Genomic DNA, 19222 nt, shown 5'->3' with positions numbered 1-19222 from the left:
AAATATTCTTTGTACTTCCATTAACCAAGACTTGGAGAACGAAAGAGTTACCAATCTGAACAGGTAGGTCCATTTTGGAAGTATATAGGATTTAACACTATTTAACCTGCCCCACCAAGAAATCTCTGACCAAGACCTCAAAGTTTCTGAAGTATGAGCTAATAAAAATTTGAAGTTAGTTTCTATCAGTTTATTAGGGTTTACTGTTATTTTTATCCCTAAATACGTTATTTCCTTGGATACCCACGCAAATGTATATTCATTTATTAGGATCTGGATCATAGAATCTGATGGATTTCCCAGTATTGCACTTGTTTTTGATACATTTAATTTATAGTTCGAAATATTACCATATGATTCGATTTCTTTTAGTAGATATTCTACTGAAGTGACTGGGTCCTGTACAGTAATAACAATATTGTCAGCATATAACATTATTTTACCTTCCTTTTTTTTTTTATTTTTTTTTTATTTTTAGATTTTTAATTCTTAACAGAATCCACGTCACAAAACATTTCAACATAACCTCACGAACACAGAAAATAACATAAATATAAAACATGAACATAAATAAATACAAAAATATACTTTCAATATCTGAGTATCTACTTAGGGGGTCGCCATACAGGGAGTATATCTCATATGTCCAAGGGCTATATATTACTTTCCTTCAGGGACAGAGTCATCCTATGGATGCCTTTATTTTGATATCTCATTAGGGAACAGAAGAAACCATTTATTCAAAGCCTGGCAAGCAATTTTTTCCTGTTTACCTTCCATCAGGCCTTTTTCCATTTGAAGTTGAAAACTTATTTGTGATTTTAATTTTTCCCAGTGTGGAACCACTTGGCTTTTCCAGTTGCGAGCCAAAAGAATTTTGGCTGCCATTAAGATATGAAAAGCTAGATACTTTTGTATAGAATTTTCAATTTTCCATGATAAATGGAAAAGAAAGCTCTCAATTGAATGTGGAATTCCCGTAATCTCCAACATCTCTAGAACTGATACAACCATAAGCCAATACTTATCAAGTTTGCAACAGCTCCACCATATATGGATATAAGATCCCTGTTCATGATTACATCTCCAGCAACAATTAGAAACCCGTGGAAACATTTTTTTCAGTCTTTCTGGCACCAAGTGCCACCTGTTCATTATTTTTTTTTTTTTTTTTTTTACTTAGCATTCCGCACGGTTTACTCAAACACAAGGGAGTCCTGTACAGTACGTCAGTGACGTACGAGGCCTTCACTCAACAAACAATTTATATTGTAATTCAGTCAGGCTTAAACAATGTATATTTTTTTTTAACTGAGAGAACATTTTACACCAATCCTCCCAATTAATTTCTTGACATATATCGTTTTGCCATTTTATAAATGTTCTTGGTTTATTAAATGGGCCCTCTTCATCACATATCTTGCTTTTTATCACTGACCTAATATTTAAATCCTTTTCCATCAGAGTTATTAACTTAGATTTAATTTCGTTATGTAATCTATGCTGAGACTCTATATAACTCTTAATACGTAAATAAGTAAACCCATCTTTTAAGGTTAAATTAAATTCTTCTGCCAGCTCCGCAAAGGGTCTAACCTTATCGTTTTGAACCAACTGGTAATATTTCTTTAAACCCTTTGCACACCAAATATTTATATCTAAGTCTCTAATATTTATCTGTAAAAATTTCAAGGAGGCAGTTGGTAACATAACACATCCTATCTTTTTAGATTTTTAAAATCCTCCCCAGAATTTTAACAAGTTCAATAAGATTAAATTATTTTCAACATTATTAATATGTAAATTGGTTGACAAAAGAAAGCTTAAATCTTCTGAGTTTGTTACTAGGGATTCTATTTTATACCAGGCCTCGTCTTGATTCAGATCTATTAACCATTTTAGACAGTGGTTAATCATAGCTGCATCGTGATATTTTTTTATATCCGGAAAAGCTATTCCACCCTGGTCTAAATCTTTCTTCAGTGTCTGCATAGACATTCTTGGGGTTTTACCCCCCCATATAAATTTAGTGAAAACCTTTTGAATTTCCATTAACCATGATTTAGAAAAAGGAAGAGGCACCAATCTAAACAAATAGATCCATTTTGGGAGAATATAAGATTTAATACTGTTTAACCTACCCCACCAGGAAATCTCTAAATTAGACCAAGACCTCAAAGTTTCTGAGGTATGAGCTAGTAAAGATTTAAAATTAGATTCTATCAGTTTATTAGGGTTAACTGATATTTTTATCCCTAAATACTTTATTTCCTTGGATACCCACTCGAACGATTACGTATTCCTTAAAATCTGAGTCGTAGAATCTGAAATATTTCCCATTATTGCACTTGATTTTAATACATTTAATTTATAATTTGATATATTACCATACGATTCGATTTCTTTTAATAAATATTCTACTGAGATGACTGGATCCTGAACCGTAACAACAATATCATCGGCATATAACATTATTTTACCTTCCTTACCCTCATTTAAACATCCCCTAATGGAGAGGAGATAACGGGCACCCTTGCCTAGTTCCATTCATAATCGAAAACCATTGAGATGATATTCCCTGTCCAATAATCCTAGCGGTAGGAGAAATATATAATGCCATTATCTTATTTAATATATCACCCGCAGATCCATATTGCTCTAACGTTGCCTTCATAAATGTCCAGTTTACTCTGTCAAATGCTTTCTCAGCATCTAAAAATAGGGTCATCATAGGTTCTCTACTCTTCTTATTAGCATCCTGAATATGAATCAACCGCCTAATATTGCTGCTGGAACATCTTCCTGCAACAAAACCCACCTGATCTTTATTCACTAAAGAAGGGATTATATTTTTTAATCTTGCGGCTAACAGTGAAGCATATATTTTAGTATCTGTGTTGGTCAGAGAAATTGGTCTGTAATTTGAGATCTTTTCTGGGTTCTTATCCTGTTTTAAAATAGGGACTATGTTCGCTTGCATCATCTCCAGAGGAAAATGAGATTGATTTCCTACCGTATTAAAAATATTACATAGCCTCTGTACCAGTTTCTCCTTTAGTATTTTAAAAAACAAATTGGTAAATCCATCTGGGCCAGGGGCAACATTCTTCCTCAATTTATCAATTGTTAGGTTTATTTCATCTGGATTAAAAGGGGAATTTAATTAATCCAACTGTTCTTTAGTAAGCTTAGGCAAATTAGATTTCTTTAAATAACTATATATAGGAGGGCCCTCTGCCTGATCTGGAATATTATATAACTCTTGGTAAAATCTACCAAAAGCCTCACCTATATCCTGCGGTTTATAAAAGGACTTGTCCTTTTCTGTTATTTTATAAATTCTTTTAGATGCTGTTTTTTTCTTTAATTTTGCCGTAAGAAGTCTGTCAGTCTTATTATTCTTATAGTACCACAACTGGTTTAGCTTTTTAAGGTTCTCTTTTATTTTTAACATATGCTGGGCATTAATTAAGTTTGTAATATTTGTAAGTTTCTCTGTAATTTCTCTAGTTGGCGATTGTTTATTTTCCCTAGCAAGTCGATTTAAATCTAAATAAAGATCTGCTAAAGAAGAGGAGAGTGATTTTTTTCTCCCTAGCATTCAACATTATTATATGCCCTCGCATGACACACTTATACGTACACCATATATTTAACAACGAAATTTCTGGTGTATCATTTTCCTTAAAAAACAGCTCTGTCATATTTGCTAAATATTCCTGGTTATCCTCATTATATAAAATATTATTATTCAGTCTCCAATCCCTACTAGGGAATTTAAAATTCCTTCCATAGGTTGTCATTACTACAGCATTATGGTCCGACCACATTATATCCAAAATAAAAGTTTTATCTATATCTTTTATAAGATTCTGGTCTCCCAAAAACATATCAATTCTTGAGTAAGACAAATGCACTTTGGAGAGGTGAGTATAGTCTCGTTCTCCAGGTCTAAATGCCCTCCATATATCATAAAGTTCATATTCTTTTAATATTTGTTGAAATTTCTTTGCCTGCTTTATTAAATCCAAAGAACATTTAGCTCCCATAGGAAGCTGTTTATCCAAATTTGTGTCGACTACCATATTAAAATCTCCTGCTACTATCATTCGACCCTGCCTAATTTCTTCAATTTTAGTTACTAGTTTCTTCAAGAATAGAACTGGATTTTTGTTAGGAGCATAAATATTGGCTATAGTATATAGTTTATCGTTCAGTCGACAAATCAAAATCACAAATCGTGCTTCTATATCGCTCTCTTGATATATATTTTCAAATTTAACTGCCTCTGAAATTAATATAGCCACCCCCTTTTCTTATTATGATCTAAAGAAGCATTGGCTACTAAAGAATAACCACATATTTTCATTTTTTTAATATGAGTTCTAAGCCAGTGAGATTCTTGTATCAAAGCTACATCAATATGCTCTCTCCTTAAGGTTTTAGATAATATCATTCTTTTATAATTTGTATTTAGCCCTTGGACATTAATAGTCATCCATTTAACCATAAGTTAACACAATTCCTTAAGACTTTTGTATGGCGAAACTCCCTATCAAAAACATAAATACAAAAAAAACACAATAATTGGACGACATAAAACATAAGTACATGAGGAGAAGAACCTCTCCTACTCCTCAATGTTCGCGCCTTCTCCCTCATTATGGCGCGAGAATATAGACTCTATCAGAGTCTGAAATGAGGAGGGTTGGACTCGCCGGGTCCGTACATTAATAAAACATAAACGGTTTTCAAGATATACTTCAGCAATAATTCAATAATTGCTGAATTATTTTACCTTCCTTACCCTCGTTTAGACATCCCATAATAAGGGGATGATTTCTTATATTTTGAGCGAGGGGTTCCAGAGAAAGAATATATAGAAGAGGAGATAAAGGGCACCCTTGCCTGGTGCCATTCATAATCGGAAACCACTGGGACGATATTCCCTGACCAATAATCCTAGCAGTAGGTGAAACATATAAGGCCATTATTTTATGTAATATATCACCGATGAATCCATATTTCTCTAAGGATGCTTTCATAAATTTCCAGTTGACCCTATCGAATGCTTTCTCAGCATCTAGAGACAGGGTCAACATGGGTTCACCACTCTTTTTATTTATATCCTGAACAACTTCCGGTGCTGGCACATCCAGTGCCGGCACCGGAAGTTGTATACGCGTATTGCGTAGATGTCCCCCGCCGGCCCCGCAAGACACCCGGGAGTCTGCTCCGGGAAGTCGGGTGGGGGGGCAGAGGAGGACAGTGTCAGCATATCTCGAGGGGGGAGGAGGAGGAGAGTGGCAGCATATCTCGGGGGGGGAGGACAGTGGCAGCATATCTCGGGGGGGGAGGACAGTGGTAGCATATCTCGGGGAGGGAGGACAGTGGCAGCATATCTCGGGGGGGACAGAGTGGCAGCATGTTTTTTTTGGTGCTTTTTTAAAGAAAAAAACTTTTTCTTTAAAAAAGCACCAAACTTTTAGGGTGCGGCCTATATACGGGGTCGGCCTATATACGGGGTCGGCCTATATCCAAGCCAATACGGTATTTTAGTATCTGTATTGGTCAAAGAAATTGGTCTATAATTAGAGATCTTTTCTTGATCCTTATCCTGTTTTAAAATAGGGACCATAGCCTCTGGGCCAATTTCTCTTTTAGTATTTTAAAAAATAAATTCGTAAAACCATCTGGGCCAGGAGCTACATTCTTCTTCAATTTATCAATTATCAGTCTCACTTCTGGGTTAAATGGAGAATTTAGTTAATCTAACTGTTCTTTAGAAAGTTTAGGGAAATTAGATTTAGTTACATAGTTACATAGGCTGAAAAAAGACATGCGTCCATCAAGTTCAGCCTTTCCTATATCTGTTAATTTGTTGCTGTTGATCCAAAAGAAGGCAAAAAACCCCGGCTTCGCTCTTTCCAATTTTGCACTAACCAGGGAAAAAAATTCCTTCTTGACCCCAAAATGGCAGTCAGATTTCTCCTTGGATCAATAAGCTGTTTCCCCATAATTAAAGATTATATCCCCGAACATTATGTTTTTCCAGGTATCCATCCAGTTGCAGTTTAAACGTCTGTACAGACTCTGATAAAACTACCTGTGCAGGCAGAGAATTCCACATCCTTATTGTCCTTACTGTAAAAAACCCTTTCCTCTGCTTTAGTCTAAATCTCCTTTCTTCCAGTCTAAATGCATGACCACGTGTCCTATGCATAGTCCTGTTTATGAAGAGATTTCCACACAATGGTTTGTATTGGCCCCGAATATATTTATATAACGTTATCATATCCCCTCTGAGGCGACGTTTTTCTAAACTAAACAGATTTAAACTAGTTAACCTTTCTTCATAACTATATTGCTCCATTCCTTTTATTAATTTTGTAGCCCGCCTCTGCACTCTTTCTTGTGCTATGATATCCTTCATTAGAAAAGGTGCCCAAAATTGCACAGCATACTCAAGGTGCGACCTTACCATTGATTTATACAGAGGCAAAATTGTATCTTTATTCCGCGACTTGATGCCCCTTTTTATACACGACAATACCTTACTGGCCTTAGCAACCGCAGACTGACACTGCACATTGTTGCCTAGTTTGTTGTCTATAACAATTCCCAAATCCTTCTCATTTGTCATTACCCCTAATTCACTACCGTTTAGGGTGTAGGTTGCTTGTGTATTCGCTACCCCGAAGTGCATAACTTTACATTTATCTACATTGAATTTCATCTGCCATTTGAGTGCCCAGTCCCCCAGTCTATCTAGATCCCTCTGCAGCACTGTAATATCCTGCTCGCCCTGTATAACTTTACCTAGTTTTGTGTCATCTGCAAACACAGAAACATGACTTTCAATGCCTACTGCCAGGTCATTTATAAATATGTTGAAAAAAATTGGTCCCAGAACAGAACCCTGAGGGACACCACTTACCACTTTTGAACAGCTTGAAAATTTACCATTTATAACAAGTCTCTGTTCTCTACCTCTAAGCCAATGTTCTACCCAAGAACAAGAATTTGCATCTAGGCCAATTTCTTTCAGTTTGAATACTAACCTATTGTGTGGAACTGTGTCAAACGCCTTGGCAAAATCCAAGTAGATTACATCCACTGCAACACCCTGATCGACACTTCTACTTACTTCTTCGTAGAATGCAATTAAATTAGTTTGACAGGACCTATGTTTCATAAAACCATGCTGATTTATGCTAATAATACTATTCTTCCCAAGGAATTCTTGAATATTATCCCTAAACAGCCCTTCAAATACTTTCCCAGCAACGGAAGTTAGGCTCACAGGTCTATAATTTCCGGGCACAGAGTTGGAACCCTTTTTGAAAATAGGAACCACATCTGCCTTCCTCCAATCCTCTGGTACAATTCCTGAAAGAAAAGAATCCCGAAAGATTAGAAACAGAGGTTCACTTATTTCCTGACACAGCTCCTTAAGTACTCGTGGGTGAATACCGTCAGGCCCCGGAGCCTTGTTAACATTAATTTTCTTTAGTTGCTGCAGCACCTTGTCCTGGGCCATCCACTCACAGTTTGACTGAAAATTTTTCTCAGTGGTCCAATGTATATCCATTGCCATAGGTTCCTCAATAACATATACTGAGGAAAAATAATTATTTAAAGTTTCTGCTTTTTCCTGGTCCTCCTTAACCAACACTCCCCTCTCTGTTATTAATGAACCTACGTTTTCATTCTTTGTTTTTTTAGAATTTATGTACTTAAAGAATTTTTTGGGGTTAGTTTTGCTCCCTTTGGCAATCACCCTCTCATTTTCTAGTTTAGCCCATCTAATCACTTTTTTGCATGCTTTATTGGCTTCCTTATATCTTGTATAGGATGCCTCTGATTCGTCTGATTTAAATGCTGTAAAAGCCATTTTCTTATTTTTAATTTCCTGCTTAACGACCCCACTAAGCCACGTCGGTTTCAATTTGTTTCTTTTATATTTGTTTCCTAGTGGTACATACTAAGAAGTGTACCCTGCTAATATTTGTTTGAAAATACTCAATTTTTCCTCAGTATTTTTATCCCTGAAGAGTTTTTGCCAGTCAATAAGTTGTAAAGCTGCCCTTATCTTATTGAAATTAGCCTTCTTAAAATTATACGTTTTAGTATTCCCCATGGGCAATTTCTTTTTTGAGTTTATTTCAAAAGAGACCATATTGTGATCACTATTACCCAAGTGCTCCCCCACTTGAATGTTAGACACAAGATCAACATTGTTTGTTATCACCAGATCCAAAAAAGTATCCTTTCTAGTTGGTGCTTGTACCAGTTGTGACATGAAGGTGTCATTTAACAGGTTCAAAAACCTGGATCCCCTTGCAGAGTAATTGAAATCTCCAATAATTAACACGTTACCCAGATGTGCAGCTTTCTCAATTTGTTCTAACAGCTGCTCTTCCTCATCATTATTAACATTAGGTGGTTTATAACATATCCCAACCAGTAGTTCTTTTCCTTTTTTTTCCCCCAAGTTGATATCTACCCATAAAGCTTCCACGAATCCCTTGTCGCCTTCAAGATGCTTAATATTTGACTTTAGCTCGTTGCTAACATACAAGCATACTCCTCCTCCCTTCCTGCTTTTTCTGTCCTTCCTATATAATGTATAACCTTTTAAGTTAACTGCCCAGTCATGGGTCTCATCCCACCATGTTTCTGTTATGCCTATTATATCATATTGGTTAGTGTATGCTATTGCCTCTAGTTCTCCCATTTTGTTATTTAGGCTCCTTGCATTAGCAAGCATACATTTAATATTACCCTGAGTCTCTTGGATTTTATGAGAATTTTTATTAATACATACCTCCTCTGTTCTGATCTTGCCCCTCCCCCCATCTCCACCCCCCTTGTTCTGATCTGAAGCCCCACTCCTTTCTGCACTCTCTGCAATCTCCATTTTCAAGATCTCTGTGTCCCTCCCCCCCTACCACTAGTTTAAAAACTCCTCCAGCCTTCTAGCCATCCTCTCCCCTAGCACAACAGACCCTCTTCCGTTTAGGTGCAATCCATCACCGCTATAAAGATTGTACCCAAGCGCAAAATCAGCCCAGTGCTCTAGAAAGCCAAAACCCTCCTTCCTACACCATGACTTTAGTTACGCATTTACCTCCCTGATCTCCCGCTGCCTTTCTACTGTTGCGCGTGGCACAGGTAATATTTCTGAAAATACTACCTTGGAGGTCCTTTTCTTCAATTTATCTCCTAATTCCCTGAAATCATTCTTTAGGACCTTCCATTTTCCACTGACTTTGTCATTGGTACCAATATGGACCATGACAGCCGGGTCTTCCCCAGCCCCTCCCAATAATCCATCCACTCTGTCAGCAACATGCCGGACCCGAGCACCCGGGAGACAGCAAACTGTTTGGTTGAGCTTATCAGAGCGGCAGATTACCCTATCTACTCTCTTAATAATAGAGTCCCCTACCACCACAACCTGTCTAGCCTTTCCTACACTCTCAACCCCACTCATACTAGAGGGGCTGTTCCCTCGGCTGTTAGAAGGAACAGCTTCCTCCAGTATAGCTACTCCTGAGCTGATGCACCCAACATCTTCACTCAAGTGGGCAAATCTGTTAGGCTGCACAAGGTCAGGACTAGCTAAACCTTTCCTCTTTCCTCCCCCTCTACCACCACGTGTAACTGTGACCCAGCTACATGCCTGTTCCCCAGCTGCCTTATCTCCTCCCTCTTCACTACCTGCACCCACTAAACTCTGCTCAGTGAGCAGCAGACTCCTTTCAAGATTGTCTATCTCTCTCAAAGTTGCAATTTGCTTCTCCAGATCTCTAATATGAGCTTCCAGAGAAGCCACTTGCTCACACCTGCCACAGAGGTATGGATCCTGGACGGATTCATCCAGGAATGCATACATGAAACAAGATGTGCATTGAGTCAGATCATCAATCTTGCTAACTCCCATAACCATACTCATAATCAAGTATAAGAAAAAAAAAATAAAATAAATGAGACCCTACAAAATAACAGTTAAACAAGAACACCCGTCAAAATAAACAGTTAAAAGTAAAAATATAAAGCAGTATAAATACAGTACCTTGTGGAACCCCTGTTTCTCTTTCCAACTCCTCTTTCTTTTTAACTCCTACTTAAAATAGCCTACTTGAAAAACAGATCTAAATGCAGAAGCAACTCAAGTGAGTTTCTTTAAATAATTTTGTATAGAGGGACCTTCTGCCTGATCTGGAATATTATATAGGTCTTGATAGAATCTTCCAAAAGCAGCACCTATATCCTGCAGTTTATATAAGGACTTATCCTTTTCTATTATTTTATAAATTCGTTGGGACGCTACTTTTTTCTTTAGTTTTGCTGTGAGGAGTCTATCAGTCTTATTATTCTTATAATACCACAGCTGGTTTAACTTCTTAAGATTTTCTTTTATTTTGGACATGTGGTGGGCGTTAATTAAATTTGTAATATTTGTAAACTTCTCTGTGGTTTCTCTAGTTGGGAGTTGTTTATTTTCCCTTGAAAGTCGGTTTAAATCTAGATAAAGATCTGATAAAGAAGGGGAAGATTGTTTTTTCTCCCTAGAACTCAACATTATTAGGTGACCCCGCATGACACACTTAATATTCAGATTTTGGGGGGTCATCTTATTATCAGGGTCGTCTTATAATCAAGCAAATACGGTACTTCTAGTTGACAGAGAAGTCTTTACAAAGCCAGGGCCCATAGTCAATAGGGAGGAGGCTGGCTGTCATAGGGAGGAGGGTTCTGTCACAATCATCTTGTCTCAGTTATAACATTTTGTATATGTGTATATATATATTAAACTAAATGATAGGACATTTGTATTAAAAAGAAGATGTTAAAAGTGTGTGTGTGTGTGGGGGGGGGGGAACATTTAGTCCTTAAGTGTAAAAACGGAAAACAGCCTTAGTCTTTACAACAAGCACTTGAATGAACTACTTATGGCATTAATGATCAAAAGTATTGTGGCTCCTTTCAAGAATACATTTAATAATAAAATAAGAAAAACATGTTATATACTCTTGTATTGTCTTATTGTACTATAGTAAGGCATCCCACGAAACATCACAATTTTAACACTTTATTTGACTGAATAGTAGGGCTGAAACAACGAATCGATAAAATCGATAATAATCGATAACGGAAATCGTTGTCGACGATTTCCGTTATCGATTAATCGAGTGATCGATTCGTTGTTGGAGCACTCGGCTCCTTTTACTTACCTCCGCGAGCGTTCCCCGCTTCTGCTACACGCTCTGCAGTCTCCGCCTTCTTTCAGCTACGTGACGGATGTGACGCGTTCCGGAGGTAAGTATTCTTCATGTCTATGTGCGAATCACTCTGTGCGAGTGGCTCCATTCGCACAGAGCAATTTGCGGGGGTGGGGGTCCACGGCGGCGTGGGGGTCCACGGCGGGGTGGGGTTTCAGGGGATGCAGGGCAGGGTGTGAGTGTGGGTGCAGGGCAGAGTGGGGGTGGGGGGCCAGGGTAGGAGACTGAGTGCAGGGCAGAGTGGGGGTGGGGATGCAGGGCAGAGTGGGGGTGGGGATGCAGGGCAGGGTGTGAGTGTGGGTGCAGGGCAGAGTGGGGGTGGGGGCCAGGGTAGGAGATTGAGTGCAGGGCAGAGTGGAGGTGGGGATGCAGGGCAGGGTGTGAGTGTGGGTGCAGGGCAGAGTGGGGATGGGGGGTGCAGGGCAGAGTGGGGGTGGGGGGGCAGGGCAGGAGACTGGGTGCAGGGCAGAGTGGGGGTGGGGGGGCAGGGCAGGAGACTGGGTGCAGGGCAGAGTGGGGGTGGGGATGCAGGGCAGGGTGTGAGTGTGGGTGCAGGGCAGAGTGGGGATGGGGGTGCAGGGCAGAGTGGGGGTGGGGGGGCAGGGCAGGAGACTGGGTGCAGGGCAGAGTGGGGGTGGGGATTTAGGGTGTGAGTGTGGGTGCAGGGCAGAGTGGGAGACTGGGTGCAGGGCAGAGTGGGGGTGGGGATGCAGGGTGTGAGTGTGGGTGCAGGGCGGAGTGGGAGACTGGGTGCAGGGCAGAGTGGGGGTGGGGATGCAGGGCAGGGTGTGAGTGTGGGGGCAGGGTGTGAGTGTGGGGGCAGGGCAGAATGTGGGGGCAGGGCTGGGTGCAGGGCAGAGTTGGAGACTGGGTGCAGGGGCACAGTGCAAAGTGATGGGTGCAAAGTGCCAGGGCTGGGGCAAACTGCTGGGTGCAAAGTGCTGAGTGCAAACTGCTGGGTGCTGAGTGCAAAGTGCTGGATGCAAAGTGCCAGGGCTGGGGCAAAGTGCTGGGTGCAAAGTGCCAGGGCTGGGGCAAAGTGCTGGGTGCAAAGTGCTGGGTGCAAAGTGCCAGGGCTGGGTGCAAAGTGCTGGGTGCAAAGTGCCAGGGCTGGGGCAAAGTGCTGGGTGCAAAGTGCTGGGTGCAAAGTGCCAGGGCTGGGTGCAAAGTGCTGGGTGCAAAGTGCTGGGTGCAAAGTGCCAGGGCTGGGGCAAAGTGCTGGGTGCAAAGTGCCAGGGCTGGGTGCAAAGTGCTGGGTGCAAAGTGCCAGGGCTGGGGCAAAGTTTCTTGAACAGTAATAGTCCACCTCTTTTCAGAATGTATGGGGTTATTTTGTTTCATAAATATTGTGTTTGGGTTCTTGTACTTTGAAAATATTGTTTTTTATTACATCATAACAAAATAAGAATGTTAATGTAAATTTTAAGTTGTTTTTTAACATCCAGTTCATTAAATTATTTTAAATAAACGAAAAATTTGCATATTGTTTTTTTTTTATCCGATTAATCGATTAATCGAAAAAATAATCGGCCAACTAATCGATTATTAAAATAATCGTTAGTTGCAGCCCTACTGAATAGTTATGATTCCTGGTACCTACTCTGGTTTTTACTCTTGCGACAGATCTTTGAGAGAATCCTGTTTATCTGGGCAATACGGCATCCAGCAAGTGGATATGTTCAAGGAATCAATGACTTGGTGACTCCATTCTTTGTTGTGTTTCTGACAGAGCATGTGGGTGAGTTTATTGCCACTAAACCTTTCCCCATTTAGCAAAGAGAGCATGCATTGAAAACGTATGAATGAAGTGCTGTGAAGTATTGTAGAAGTGATTAAGATGTTTTTGACTGAAACAATGTTGAGGTGGCTGCAGTATAGCAAACATAGTAACATAGTTGCATAGTAAATCTGTCAAGTTCAGCCCTTCCAACTATCCATCCTGCTTTTATTCCAAAAGAAGGCAAAAAAACAAAGCCAAACAAATTCAGCTGGTTTTTGAACATTGCCACGTGGGAAAAAATCCTTCTTATCAAAAAATACCTCTCATGTTATATTTGAGGTTGTTTTATAATCCAACCTCAAATAGAGGTCTGACAAGAAGACTAATATCCAGATCCCCTGCAGTGCTGAAAGGGACCTGGATTCTCCTTTCTGGCAGCCCGTGGATATCGGCATGATGCGCGTAGATAACCTCTGCTGCTGCCCAACACTTCTTCCAGGGCTTCCATGACTGAGCACTGGCGTAACATGACCTTCCGGAGCTCTGTCATAGAAGCCCCAGCGCATGTGCCGGGTAGCAGGAGAGGTCGTCTATGCGCATCGTGCAGACGTCCACTGGCTGCCCCACCAGACACCAAGGAGTCTGGAGCACAGGGGTGGGCAAGTCTAGAGATGCATTTGTAGGTTTGAGGGGGATGCAGAGTGGCATATGTGGGGGAGCAGAGTGGCAGGCCTGGGGTCAAATGTGCATAACTGGGGGGCAGGTTGGCATATAAAAGGAAATAAAAACAAGAAATGCATTTTTTACAATCAGCTTTATTAAATATAAAAAAATTAACTTACATGTGAATTAATATGTAATAGTAAAACTTTTTTTCCTATAGGGTAGTCTTATATACAGGCTTTTTCTTTTGTTCCTAAATTAATCAAATTTTGGGGGGTCGTCTTATAATCAGTGTCGTCAATCATTTTGTAGCCCTTCTTTGCATAATGTCCTACTTAAAGACTGGTGCCCAGAATTGCATCACACATTCAAGGTGAGGTCACGTCATTGACTTGTAAAGAGGCAAGGTGATCTCCTACCATGTTTTATGCATGCTAATATCTTATTGGCTTTTACTGATATTGCACACTCTTGCTTAGTTTATCTACAATAATTGCAAAATCCTTTTCCTTAGTAGTTTTTCTCAGGGAGATACCATTTAAAGTATATGTTGGATCGTTAGGCTGTATTATCCTGCTTAATTTTGAATAAACCGCAAACACTCTACCATGTTTGTTGCAACAGTTCTGTGAAATTCGCAAGCAGAAGATCAGCCATCGCATCTTCCTCGGTGTAAACAGAAGAAAATAAATTATTTAAAATGTCTGATTTCTCTACGTCCTCAATAACCAAATTTCCCATTTCGGATAACAAAGAACCAGCATTTTCGGCCCTGACCTTCTCTAGGTTTTACATACTTTGGGGGATTTGTTTTATTCTCCTTAACGATCAGTTCCTCATTTTCCAATTTAGGAATTTAAAATCAAAGGCGTTCTAAAAGTGATTCAATTTGCTTCTTCTTTCCCCAATAGTATACATTGATCTGTGTAATTTTGTACTGTGTGATTAAAGATATTCCACTTACCTTCTGCATTCTGTCCAGAAGACAGTCCATCCCAGTCCATGTTTAATATGTCCTTAAGATCACCATTACCTTTTTACAAAGGTATTTTGACAGTTCTTTTGTGCTCCCCGTGGCTCAATACCAAGCCTGGTCAGTGCATCAGTGAGAGCTATTCACTTGCAATTTTTAAAAGCCACAGGTGTGGGGAATTAACTTTTAATTGCCATTTTAACCTGTCCGTGTGTCACGTAACAAGGCCAAACATTCAAGGGTGTGTAAACCTAAACCTTTGATCAGGACCATTTGGATGATATCTGTTGTTATGATAAAACAACTGTGTGATAACAAATGGCTTCGTATGATCTTAAATAAAATACTTTTATCTTGCATGATCAGTCATATTTTCAAAATCAATGCCAACATTTCACTATTTCTGCCAGGGTATGCAAACTTCTGAGCACAACTGTGTGTGTGTGTGTATATATGCATGATTATTTCAAAAGAAAGCCCTACTTGTACGTGAAAATTGCTCTACTCGGTTTTGGAAAACGTTATAAAACAACCCTTGTCCTTTACGGGTTAAATCCTTTATTTATACTGTTCAGTTTTAGACAATGACTGCATATCATTTATATCCAAGACACCAAAGAAGGTAAGTATTGGGGTGCATGTTTTCTTCATCTGTTCTGTGATTATTACTCTGCTTAACAGGGCAGGAATAGATATTGCACAACTGAGGATTTTACTCTGACTGAGAACTGCTCCAATTTATTTGGAAAGGCTCTTATTTCACAACAGGGATGTGGTTTGTTACACTAATCATTATAAATAGGCATCACTTCCTCTTTAGTATTTTGGAGAGTCTAATGAATTGAATTGTTTTTCATTTATATATGTAAAGTAGTTATACTACTGATTTTTATACTATTAAATTTGCTATTTTACCCATTTAAGAAAATGTTTTTTTTTTCTTGTTTTTTTTTTATCCGCAACGTAACTTTTGAACAGAAGATGATGTGGAGAATTTTGACGTGGGCAGTCTTCCCAAGGACATTCTGCACAGCATTGAGGCTGATAGTTTCTGGTGTATGAGCAAGCTTTTAGATGGCATCCAGGTGACATTAACTGTTGTCCAGTTTATATATACATTACATTGCTTTTGAGGCAGAAGGTATGATGTAAGTTAGTATTTTTCTGTGATAGAAATTATTTATTTATTACATTTTAGGATAACTACACATTTGCTCAGCCTGGAATCCAGAAAAAGGTGAAAGCATTGGAAGAGCTTGTGAGTCGAATTGATGGTCAGTTCCTAATAGACGTTTTACTCCTGCTACTTTAGTGTCTGAATTCCTTTAACTTTATCCAACGACCTTCCTTACAATGTATCACTTATTTATTTGTACTTCTATGTACTTTTCTATCTCATATTGTCTTTCTTGCATTGTTAAGCTGGTTTTCCATTACCCCATATCTGTAAATTTTGTAATCTGTAATATTTTTATATACAGTGGCTTTGCTTAGGATAGTGTATAGATAATCAATGCACATTTTAGCCTAATTGATTTATTAGCCCTTTAAGTCCTAGGAATGTGCAATGTATGTTCAGGGCGTTATTTTTTCTTGTTGTTCTGGGCGGTGCAGTAGATTTATTAATGTTTACAGGCAGCCCCTACTAAGTAACTATCGTAAACATTTGCAGTATGTTTTTTTCCCCCAGAGAGATTTTACTAGACTTGGGCAGCGGCCAACTCTTCGTGTTCGTCTTTGTGGGGGAAGATATCTTCGTATTCCACTAATATTTGCCCGTTCCTGTGTTTGGGCAAATATTCGTGTACATTCTAAGTGTTTTTTTCTGCTTTTTTGCTGTTTTTCTTGTAGAAGTGGTTAATACGGAGTTAACGCGGTATGCACTACACAGGAGCTTTGGCGCCAGGATTTTAAATGTCTGTACGAGCAACTCTATTGGTCACCGGCAGGGGCCTCCTCTGCCATCAACCAATGAAGTGCACCTGTACTTCACTGGTTGATGACAGAAGAGCTCCCTGCTGGTGACCAATAGAGTCGCTCGTACAGACTTTTAAAATCTTGGTGCCGCAACTTGGCCGGGAGAGACCACTGGTCTCCCCGCTCTAACAGTTAAAGGTTTGTACCAACGACCAATAGAATCGCTTGTACGGACCTTTAACCATGGTCTCCCCAGGCCAAGTTGCGCCGTCAGAAGTTAAAGGGCTGTGCCAGTGAGTCTATTCGTAGCCTGGAGGGGCCTCCTCTGGCATCAAGGGACCAGGGTGATTAGTAAACAAAGACGTTTTGCCGTCGCTGTGTTCATATGTTCGGTATTCGGGCTGAACAATGAAAACACACCCTTCGTGTTCGTTTTCATGTTCACCCAAATACGAATTCACAAGTCTAGACCTCGACCTTTTTTTTTTTCTTTGTTACAAAGAAAAATAGCAAATACAAAATGAAACAGCCAATATAAAGAGGCTTATAATTACCAAGGTTGAAGAGATTAACGTTTAGGCTCTGGAGGAAACTTCCATACCCCCTTCCCTCTTAAAACAAGTAGCAGGATCCCTCTGCTACCTTTTTGAAGCAACTACAAATTCAGGAGGGTGTTTTATCTCTGGATAAGTAAGAATTAAATAGTTCAGTTTATTCCTACATGACATGTTCTGCCACACCGACACACAGTCACTCAATCACACACACACACAGTCACTCAATCACACACACAAACACAGTCACTCAATCACACACAGTCACTCAAACACACACACACACACACACAGTCAATCACACACGCTCTGCCACACAGTCATTCAGTCTCACACACCAGCACGGGCTCTGCCACGACACCCAGACACACACACAACAGGACAGGCTCTGCCACACTGACGCCCACATCCCGAAGTTGTAAGCTACAACAATGAAAAAGTTCTATGAGTCTATACATCCCCCATACTGCATGGCTGCATTTTATCTGGGCCCGGTCAGCATTATGTAAAATTTGTGTGTCCTGAAAACATGGCTGATGTGGTCAGTCTAATGCCCCTACATCCTTATCTATTGCCCACAGCTGGCTCCACATTGTATATTTATCCCAGCCCCCCTTTTGGAATTGATTTATGTGATGCCCTCAGCCAGCACCCCCGTGTAAATTAATGCCTCCCCTTTAGTATGAAGCCAGCCCTGGCACCCAGATTGCTTCCACAGGACCTGTCCAACACCCAGATTGGAAACATAGGACTTGCCATCTTTGTCCCTAAACAGCCTCCCTGTGGCTTCCGAGCCTCAAACAGCCTTAAAAATTAATAATATGGATGAAATCTGACTTGCAGTCTACCATTCTCCGTATTCAATTTATGGCAGACACTTCCCAATTCTTTTTTACGAAGCCCTGTCCCCAGAAGAGTAAACAAATAAATAATTTTCCTGTGCATGCTTTTCTCTTTCCATTTACTAATGAATGGAGATACCCAGAATGAAAGGTTTTTTCTTTTGAAGATGGGGATACAGAGGAACTGAGTTTTGCCTAAAGTTGTTGCTGTGGTGACTAAGGCCACTTAACCCTTTCCATACCAGTGTTTTCTAGTACATTGCATATCGTATGTTTTTTTGCCATGTTTACCAAATGTTTGTTTAATCAAGATTCCCTTTTTCCAAGTTTAATGTACCCACACAAATTATATATCTTTTTTTTCCAGAAAAAAAATAGGGATTGTTTGAAACCATAGAAACATGCAAAAAATATGCTAGTATGTAACCTATACTAAAATAAAAAAAAGCAGTTTTGCTTAGAATATTTTCTACACAGTAGGTGTCACTGATGAGAGAAGACAAGAGAGAAAGGCTCTTAGGGACTGAATAAGTAATCCCAAAATCATTAGTGTGACGGAACCCTCCATCACTGTGGCCCCTAAAGAGGCCAGAGAGCCAGCCTCCTCCCTACCGACTAGGGGCCCTGGCTTTGTAAAGACTTCTGTGTGTAGGTACAGGGGATCAGTTTCTACTGATTTTTCCCCCTGGTACAGGTTTTACCATATTTCCTAAATATTAGAGGCTCTGAGGACTGTGGAGCGCTGATATTGATTTGGGATGGGTCCTGTACTTTGCCAACACAGATGATGTTTTGCAATTACTTTTCCATGTGTCCCCATGTTTTCATCTACCCCCAGAAGTATATTATCTCAACACTTGCTGAGGGGATTATCTCTGGTATGCGGCCAGGGAGTGACAAGCCATTTTTAGTTTAATGTCAGGCTTCCCCCTCCATGGTGCACTAATATGTTGTATAAATCAAGCCCCCCCCCTTCCACCACTACAGACATTTACCCTGGGCCAAACCATCCATTTCCCTGGAACTGATTTTGGCCAGTAATAGTGGAAGTTTGGGCCCTATTGTATTGTTAATCCTTTTACTGACCCTATTGTCTCTTGAGAGTCAGATTAAGGGGGTGGTTGTATACCCATTGTATCCCAATATCTTTATGTTAGTGTGTGCTTTGCTGGCTATATCCAGTCATGTGTGTAAAAAACAATAAAACAGTATTAATTTTGTTTATACTCTACACTAGGACTCGGCTAGTGACTGGGAAACCGGGG

General features: G+C 39.8%; 1 protein-coding gene across 4 annotated transcripts in view; it reads left to right on the top strand.

The window, feature by feature from the left end:
* TBC1D22B (TBC1 domain family member 22B) overlaps nucleotides 1–19222 on the top strand; it is a 157116-nt gene that overhangs the window by 62058 nt on the left and 75836 nt on the right. For 3 of the 4 annotated variants that reach the window (XM_053454256.1, XM_053454255.1, XM_053454257.1), the window contains exons 7-9: nucleotides 12912–13026; nucleotides 15623–15729; nucleotides 15843–15918. In XM_053454256.1, the coding sequence (XP_053310231.1) occupies nucleotides 12912–13026; nucleotides 15623–15729; nucleotides 15843–15918 (298 nt within the window). The remainder of the gene's footprint in view (nucleotides 1–12911; nucleotides 13027–15622; nucleotides 15730–15842; nucleotides 15919–19222) is intronic. The other variant, XM_053454259.1, reaches the window with a different exon arrangement.

This window comes from Spea bombifrons, chromosome 2, assembly GCF_027358695.1.
Source record: "Spea bombifrons isolate aSpeBom1 chromosome 2, aSpeBom1.2.pri, whole genome shotgun sequence".
Classification (NCBI taxonomy): Eukaryota; Metazoa; Chordata; class Amphibia; order Anura; family Pelobatidae; genus Spea; species Spea bombifrons.
Note: the sequence above shows the minus strand (reverse complement) of the source record. Positions and strands in the feature narration are given on the sequence as shown.